General features: G+C 37.4%; 1 protein-coding gene across 5 annotated transcripts in view; it reads right to left on the reverse strand.

The window, feature by feature from the left end:
- AASDH (aminoadipate-semialdehyde dehydrogenase) overlaps positions 1 to 9,517 on the reverse strand; it is a 35,485-nt gene extending 25,968 nt beyond the window's left edge. For 2 of the 5 annotated variants that reach the window (XR_005983045.1, XM_041724749.1), the window contains exons 1-3: positions 9,269 to 9,517; positions 6,065 to 6,339; positions 4,560 to 4,680 (exon numbers count right to left, since the gene is read on the reverse strand). Coding sequence is in view for 3 of the 5 variants with exons in the window: in XM_041724749.1 (XP_041580683.1) it covers positions 4,560 to 4,680; positions 6,065 to 6,294 (351 nt within the window). In the remaining 2 variants the exon portion in view is untranslated. Of the gene's footprint in view, positions 1 to 4,559; positions 4,681 to 6,064; positions 6,379 to 6,766; positions 6,829 to 9,268 lie in introns of those variants that run through there. The other 3 variants (XM_041724751.1, XM_041724752.1, XM_041724753.1) reach the window with 3 other exon arrangements.
- Between the last annotated feature and the right edge of the window lie 2 nt (positions 9,518 to 9,519).

The raw sequence follows: 9,519 nt of genomic DNA on the forward strand, positions 1-9,519 counted from the left end.
GTGAGCCTAAGAAGATTGCTGAGTTTCTGGCTCAGTTATTTGGTAGATGGAGACAAATTAATACAGATTTACTTTAGATAAAAAGATGCTAAATTCAATTTTTACATGCTTACAAGTAGGTTCCCTTGAATATACCTTTTCAGGTTGATAAAGAAATTTAATGAAACATAACATTTCACATTAATTACTATAAGTGAGATGAGTAAGAGAAAAATAAGAGGAGAGAAATGAGAAAAAGGTCACAACACAGGAGCCTATATTGTTTTTGTTCGTTATGTGTATATTAAGGGTCCGGTATGGTGTCTTATAATATTAAAAACAAAAAACAAAAAACTGAGGACCTATATAATATATATTTTTAAGACTTAGTTCAAAACCATCTTTTCCTATTAAAATTTTCTCATCTCGGGCAGCCCCAGTGGCACAGCGGTCTGGCACCGCCTGCGGCCTGGGGTGTGATCCTGGAAACCCAGGATCAAGTCCCATATCGGGCTCCCTGCATGGAGCCTGCTTCTCCCTCTGTCTGTGTCTCTGCCTCTCTCTCTCTCTCTGTCTATGAATAAATAAATTTAAAAAATTTTTTTCTCATCTCTACTATGTTACATTTACTTCCCTTAGCACAATATCACACTATGTAGAATTTACAGATTCAGGATTATGGTCCTTTTCTCTCTAACTACAGCTGACCCTTGAACAACACAAGGGTTATTAAAGGCACCAACCCTAAAATCCATGAATAACTCTTGATGCCCCCAAAACTTTACTAATAGCATACAGCTGACCAGAAACCTTACTGAGGACATAAAGTCAATTAATCTATACTTTGAATGTTACAAGTATTATATTTGATATTCATATTCTAACATAAGCTAGACAAATTAAATGTTAAGAAAACTGTAAGGGAGATTCCCTAACCTGGGAAACGAAAGAGATATCCAAGTTCAGAAAGCACAAAGAGTTCTAAACAAGGTAAACCCACGGAGGTCCACACCATAACACACTGAAATGTAAATGTTTGCAGCAGCTAAACAACATGCTAGTGAACAACCAATGGGTCAACAAAGATATCAAAGAAGAAATAAAAATAAAAAAATACATGGAGGGACGCCTGGGTGGCTCAGCAGTTGAGCGTCTGCCTTTGGCCCGGGGCGTGATCTTGGAGTCCTGGGATGGAGTCCCACATCGGGCTCCCTGCATGGAGCCTGCTTCTCCCTCTGCTTGTGTCTCTGCCTCTCTCTCTCTGTCTCTCATGAATAAATAAATAAAATATTTAAAAAAATACATGGAGACAAATGAAAACAACAGTCTAAAACCTTTAAGATGCACCAAAATCAGTTCTGAGAGAATTTATAGTGATGCTGGATTACCTCAAGAAACAAGAAAAAAATCAAACAATCTAATCTTACACCTAAAGGAACTAGAAAAGGAACAAAGCAAGCCCAAGGTTAACGGAAGGAAATAAAGATCAAAACAGAAACAAATGAAACAGACTAAAAAGATCCATGAATAGAAAAGATCCATGAAACCAAGAGACAGTTTTTGAAAAGACAAAAGTGATAAATCTTTAGCCAGACTCACAAAAACAAACAAAAACCTGAATAAACACTAAATGCAAAAAAAATTTTTTTAAAGACCCTACAAAAAAAACTGCTGGACAACATCCCTGATGAACATGGATACAAAAATCCTCAAGATACTAGCAAATCTCATTCAACAATACATTAAAAGGATCATTCACCATAATCAAATGTGATTTATTCCAAGGACACAAGAATGGTCCAATATTCACAAATCAATGTAATAAACCACATTAACAAACTGGATAAAAATCACATCCTTTTGAGACGCCTGGGTGGCTCAGCAGTTAAGCGCCTACCTTCAGCTCAGGGCGTGATCCTGGAGCCCCGGGATTGAATCCCACATCAGGCTTCCTGCATGGAGCCTGCTTCTCCCTCTGTCTATGTCTCTGCCTCTCTCTTTCTGTGTCTCTCATGAATAAATTAAAAAAAAAAAATTTTATTTGCATCCTCTCAATAGATGCAGAAAAAGCATTTGACAAAATTCAACATCGTTCATGATAAAAACTCCCAGGGACACCTGGGTGGCTCAGCAGTTGAGCATCCTGTCTTTGGCTCAGGGCATGATTCCTGCGGTCCTGGGATCGAGTCCTACATTGGGCTCCCTGCAGGGAGCCTGCTTCTCCCTCTCCCTCTGCCTCTGTCTCTCTCATGAATAAATAAAATCTTTAAAACAAACCAAAAAAAGCCTCCCAAAGAGAGGGAGCATGCCTCAACATAAATAAAGGCCATACTCAATGGTGAAAAACAGATTTTCCTCCAAGATCAGGAACAAGACAAGGATACCCACTCACTTTTATTTAACATGGTATTGAAAGTCCTAGCCACAGCAATAAGAGGGGAAAGAAAAAAGACATCTAAACTGGTAAGAAAAAAATTAAATTGTTACTATTTACAGATGACATGATACTAATAGAAAACCCTAAAGACTTCATCAAAAAACTAATCGAATCCCACATCAGGCTCCCGGTGCATGGAGCCTGCTTCTCCCTCTGCCTGTGTCTCTGCCTCTCTCTCTCACTGTGTGCCTATCATAAATAAATAAAAAAAAAATAAAGTTGAAAAAAAAAAAAAAACTAAGTAATAAATGAATTCAGTAAAGTTGCAGAATACAAAATTAACATACAGAAACTTGTTGCATACCTATATACTAACAAAGAAGTAGCAGAATAAAGAAATAATCCCATTTACAATTATATCAATAAAATACCTATTAATAAATTTAAGGTGGTAAAAACTACTAAAAAACTAAGACACTGATGAAAGAAAGTGAAGATAACATAAATGAAAAGTATTTCATGGTCAATGATTGGAAGAATATTGTTAAAACATCCATATCATGCAAAGAAATCTACAGATTCAAAGCAATCCCTTTGCACTGATTGCAATGACTTAAAATACCATTTTTTTCCTGATCTAGAACAAAGAATCCTAAAATTTGTATAGAACCATAAAAGACCCCCAAATAGCCAAAGCAATCTTAGGAAAGAAGAAAGCTAGAGGTATCACAATGCCAGTTTCAAAATACACTACAAAGCTTTAGTAATCAAACAGTATGGTATTGGCACAAAAACAGACAACAGATCAACAGAACAGAGTCCAGAAACACATGCTTACATGGTCAATTAATCTACAACACAACAGGCAAGAATAAGCAATTAGGAAGAGTCTCTTCAATAAATGGTGCTGGGAAAGCTGGACAGCTAAATTCAAAAGAATAAAACTGGGCCACTCTCTAACACCACACACAAATATAAACCCAATGTGGACTAAAGACCTAATAAATGTGAGATCTGACACCATTAAACTCTTAGAAAAAAACACAGAACATAATCACCTTGACATCATCCTAGCACATTTTGCTAGATACATCTCCTCAAGCAAGAAAAACAAAAGCAAACAAATTACTGGGACACCAGCAAAATAAAAAAGACTTTGCACAGAGAAGTAAACCATCAACAAAACAAAAGGGCAACCTACTAAATGGGAGAAGATGATATATCTGATAAGGGGTTAATATCCAAAATATATGAAGAACTTATCCAATTCAACACACACAAAAATAAACAGAAACCAAAACGAATAATCCAATTAAAATATAGGCAGAGGAACTGAATAGACATTTCCAAAGCTGACTTACAAATGGTGAACAGACATGTGAAAGATGCTCAACATCAGTAATCATCAGGGAAATGCAAATCAAAACCACAATGAGCTATCACTTCACATCTGTCAGAATGTTTAGAATTAAAAAGACAAGAAATAGAGAGATGCCTGGGTGGCTCAGCAGTTGAGCGTCTGTCTTTTGCTCAGGGAGTGATTCCAGGGTCCAGGATCAAGTCCCGCATTGGGCTCCTTGCAGGGAGCCTGCTTCTCCTTCTGCTTCTCTCTGTGTCTCTCATGAATAAATAAATAAAATCTTAAAAAAAAAATTTTTTTTTAAAGAAATAGGCATTGGTGAGGATGTAGAGGAAAAAAGGAACCCTCACACAATGTTGGCAAAAATGTAAACTGGTGCAGTCACTTTGGCAAACGGTATGGAGGTTCCTCAAAAATGCCACAGGACCCAGTAATTCCACTACTGGGTATTTATTTTATTTTATTTTATTTTATTTTTTAAATATTTTATTTATTCATGAGAGACAGAGAGAGAGAGAGAGGCAGAGACACAGGCAGAGGGAGAAGCAGGCTCCATGCAGGGAGCCCGACGTGGGACTCGATCCCGGGTCTCCAGGATCAGGCCCTGGGCTGAAGGCAGCGCCAAACCCACTACTGGGTATTTAACCAAAGAAAATGAAAACAGTAATTCAAGAAGATATACGCATTCCTGTTTATTGCAGCACTATTTACAGTAGACAAGATATGGAAGCAACCTGGTCCAAAAAATAAATGGATAAAGATGCTGTGATGTATGTACGTACATACACACAAACACCCTTCAACTGAAAGATAAACGTAGCACATAAATTTAAACACACTTACATTAATTTGCTGTTTTTCAACAAGAATATAACTTAGATTACATTTTTTCATGAAATGAGTTGATAATGCTGGTGGTGAATCTGGATCAATAGGAGCATAAGCAGCAGGGACTTGGAGAATTCTAAGGAAACAGTACAGAGTCAGCATAGAAGATCTGTTGAAAATGATCTTTAAGTATTTCTATTTCTCTATGCACTTTACTACTGACTGTATCAGAAATGCCAAATGTTTTTGATGACCCCATCTTTATAGTTATTTTTATTTTGTCTTTTAAGACAGAATACCCATCATTAAACTTCTATCACTTAACTTACAGAAATCCAAGATTTTTTAAAGCTAATGTATTACAGTAGAATATACTTGGTTAATGCTACTACTAAAATACCAAACAGGTAGCAGAGTCATTTCTTCATCTAACTAGGATAACATAAGCTAAATACCCACACATAACTTACTACTATGCAGATTAATACAATCTGTATACTAAAAGACATCTCGACAAAACCAGGATACCTTAAGGGGGAGGGGACAACTTTAAAATTCATTTTTAAGTGGCAATAAGATGCAAAATCAGTTAGGCTGTTTTAACTAAAAGTACTTTGAGGTAGGTCTCCACCTGGCTGGCTCAGTTGGTAGAGTATATGACTCTTGATCTTATGGTTGTGGATTCAAGCCCCACTTTGGGTATATAGATTATCTCAAAATAAAATCTAAAAAAAACAAGTACTTTGATGACAACAGATTTTTGTAGTAATTCTCAATAAAATTTTGTCAATGATTGGATAAAAGGGAAACTAACTTTTTTTGCTTTACATTTATACAACTAACCTACTAACACACATCCTATGGGATGAATATCAACTTCTAATTCTTTAGCAGCCTTGATTTCTTGCAGAACCCTACGACATAAGTCATGATATAAGGATAATATTCTAGAACAGCTTAATAATGAACATTTTGCAAATGATTGTTTGAATTAGCGTCTTCTGCAGTTCACTGCTCAATTTTTACGACACCCAATTTTCACTGCTTAATAATGAACATTTTGCAAATGATTGTTTGAATTAGCGTCTTCTGCAGTTCACTGCTCAATTTTTACCATCACCCAAAACACTCATTCATTCATTCACTTACTGAATACTTGAGTACCTAAAACTTCAGTCTCAGGAGGAAAAAAAAGTCACATTATTTCTGAAATAATTGTTTTCATTGATATAAGAACAGAATTTATGACTGTTTTCTTTTGGTAGACAAATGAAACCCATGTATTTTGGAGATATTTAAATATTCTATTAGTAAAAGCTTCTTGGCTCTCCTATGTAAGTTCAGATTAATTAACTTAAAATGATTAAAAATAATCTTGGGGAAATATGAACTCCTTTAGCCTAAAATTGAACAAGCAATACATAAAGATACAATAGTAAAAATAACAGTAAGTTACAACATATTCTATATATTAAAGAATTATATTAGGCTAGAAAACAATTTAATATTAAAAGAATTACCCCAAAATCCAAGAGGGTAAGTTTATTCCGGGATGGCAGTAGAGACCAACTTCCTGAATTTCTTGAAAGTCACAGTGTAGGAGTAGAAAATTTGATAATTCTGAAGCAGCATTCACCACAGTCTTATAGGTGTAATAAACTGGAGGCTGGTTGTTACACTCATCAAAACATACAGCTATTTTATCTGAATAAATGGAGGCAGCCCGATGCACCAATTCCTGAAGAGTCATTTCACTGAAGTTTCTCTAAACATCATTGGTAGCAGAGAACTCTACCTATATACAGAAATATGGGGACAGGGAGTTTTAGGGAACCTGGTAGGGTGAGAAAGGGAGAAAGAAAATTCTATACAAATCATTCCTCACAAAAACAACTATATCAAAAACAATCTCTGAACCTAGGAATTGTCTATGGTGAGAACAAGGAGGATGAAAATTAATCTGATACCATTGACCTAACACTGGGTCAAAGCTGGAAGAAAATTTGGGGAAAGAGCAGTATGAACAAAACATGAGACTGAAACAGGTAAAAATGTGGTCTCTCTCAACCGTCCACAATGTGAAAAAAAATACAAAAAATTAACCAATAAAACTCAATTTAAAGCACTATGTGCTTAATTTTTTCATTTTTCTTTCATTATTGTCCCAGATTAAGATAAGTGGTTAAGGGGATCCCTGGGTGGCTCAGTGGTTTAGCACCTGCCTTTGGCTGGGGGCGCGATCCTGGAGTCCCGGGATCAAGTCCTGCGTCGGGCTCCCGGCATGGAGCCTGCTTCTCCTTCCTCCTGTGTTTCTGCCTTTCTCTATGTCTATAATTAATTAATTAATTAATTAAATATTAAAAAAAAAAGATAAGTGGTTAAAATCCTGCACAATATCTTTGCAAAGACTAATGCGAATAAACTGTGCTTTTAGGAAATGAACTTAGGGAAGAGTAAATAAACCTTAGGTAGAAAAAGGGAAAAACTATCTAAATCCATCCAATTTTAACCCAATAATATAAACTATATTATTTATTATAACACTTCAGGTCACATCAAGTCACATTTATAATTCTTGAGGAACTTATTTTTAAAATGCCAATAAATTGGGCAGCCCTGGTGGCTCAACGGGTTAGCACTGCCTTCAGCCCAGGGCGTGATCCTGGAGTCCCGGGACAGAGTCCCATGTTGGGCTTCCTGCAGGGAGCCTGCTTCTCCCTCTGCCTGTGTCTCTGCCTCTCTCTCTGTCTCTAATGAATAAGTGAATAAAATCTTTAAAGAAATAAAAATAAGATGCCAGTAAATTCATTTAAACTATAGTATTACAACTCCAGAGAGCATTGTATCAATGCAATATTCTCTGAACTTCTCAAAAATATAAAAGATTTTAAACAGTATTTCATCAAAAAAAACCCAACAAAACCCAAAAAAATTTAGGGATCATTGTTTTAGAAGAAATAACAGCTATTATTTCCTTGAGAATAAAGGTGATTTTTTTCCTTCTGTGAAATCTTTTCCATATTTCAAAAACAAGATTTACCAAGTAACCTATTTTAAGTTTATTTGTTCATACGTATTTGAGCTGATTTCATGGATTCAAAATTAAATCTTACAGATGAAAGTTAATTTATATGAATTAGAAAAAATATTCCTAAAGAGCAAAATGAACCAACTATTGAGACTCATAGGTTTGAAAATGTTAGGATTTCTAAATATAAAGCTTAAAAATATAACTTTAATACAGTATTTTTAGTAAGCATTTCCACATTCTTTTATGATGTACAAGTTTAAAATTTTAAACTTTTCCTCCTACACATAAATGATCATTAAATAAAGAAGACGGTCCATAGCACACATTAATTATGCCAAATGAGTTTATCAGAGGAGGTATAGTCAGTGCAGAAGGAGATCTTCTGCTATTCTTTTCTATGACAATATATTGTTTACACTATAGTAAGGCATTTTCACAAAAATGTTAGTGTAGGTGTCCCCAAAAATGCATTTTTTTTCAAAAATGCATTTTTTAATGCAAAAAACAATTACAGCAGTTAGTTTTCCACAAGGACATTCTGATTACTATACTCCAAAATACCTGACATCAAAAGGGCAAGATTATAAGGTGAACTTAAATGACACTTTTATAACAAATTGCAACACTCACCACATATGTTCATGTTTTTCTACTTTTAACTACCAGTTTCCGAGCAGTTGCTACAGAGACTTAAGGCAAGATCTATTGTGTAAGGTTTTTATTTATTTTTTATTTTTTAAAGATTTTGTTTATTTATTCATGAGAGACACACAGAGAGAGAGGCAGAGACACAGGCAGAGGGAGAAGCAGGCTCCATGCAGGGAGCCCGACATGGGGCTCGATCCCACGTCTCCAGGATCACGCCCTGGGTCGAAGGCAACGCCAAACCGCTGAACTACCGGGGTTGCCCGGGTTATTTTCATTAACAATCACAAATCCATTCTCTCCAATAAATACTATATTAAAAAAAAAAAAAAAACAAGACCTTCTTGGTCACCCAATAAATATCTTCTGAGACCTCATAAAGAGAGGGGGAAAAGCAAAACAGGAAAAAAAAAGAAAGAAAAGAAAAACTGGTAAGCTGATTTTATACGTAACGGAATCATTAAGTTAAATAAAAATAAAAAATAAAGATACTCGCTACTTCATTTACAGCAGCAGGGGCCATGTATTTAGTCCTCAAAGCGCTTACAAGTGTCAACAAATTCTAGTGCTGGGGGGCGGGGCCCTCTCCCTAGGTTACCAGTTAAAGACAGTTAAATAACCCAGACACTTTATTTTGCCGTATCCACGGGCTTAATTTACATCATATAACTACATTTAATAACAATGCCCTTGGGACACCTGGGTGGCTCAGCGGTTTGGCGCCTGCCTTTGGCCCAGGGCCTGATCCTGGAGACCCGGGATCGAGTCCCGCGTCGGGCTCCCCGCATGGAGCCTGCTCCTCCTCTGCCTGTGTCTCTGCCTCTCTGTGTGTAGGTCTCTCATGAATGAATAAAATAACAATGCACCTTAGAGCTCCCCCCAAACACGTTTTCATTTGCGCTTCCAAACCACAGCAGCAAGTGGGTGGAGCAGGCTGGTCTCTTTCAGAAGGAAAGGGCAGAGGGTCCGAGGCTGAGGAGCTCTGAAGAAATCGCACACGTCAGGTTAGTGTTGGCTCGACACCACCTGCCAGAGGCCACTGACCTACCTCGGAGGCGAGGCGGTGGCGGTGGCCCCGAGGCCTCACCCTCCTTCACCTCCCTCACACAGGCCGCCGCGGGCTACCGCCTCCCGCGAGACTCACTCGGAAGGCGTGAGGGTCGCGGCAGAAGCCTGCGCCCGTCTGGACCGTCCAGCAGCCCGACCCCGGGATCCCTCTACACACACACACGTGAGAGACGCAGCCGCTCTCCCGGGGGTAAGCGGGCCCACCGCGCGGGCCGCCGGGACGTAAGAGGC

Source organism: Vulpes lagopus, chromosome 12 (assembly GCF_018345385.1).
Source record: "Vulpes lagopus strain Blue_001 chromosome 12, ASM1834538v1, whole genome shotgun sequence".
Lineage (NCBI taxonomy): Eukaryota > Metazoa > Chordata > Mammalia > Carnivora > Canidae > Vulpes > Vulpes lagopus.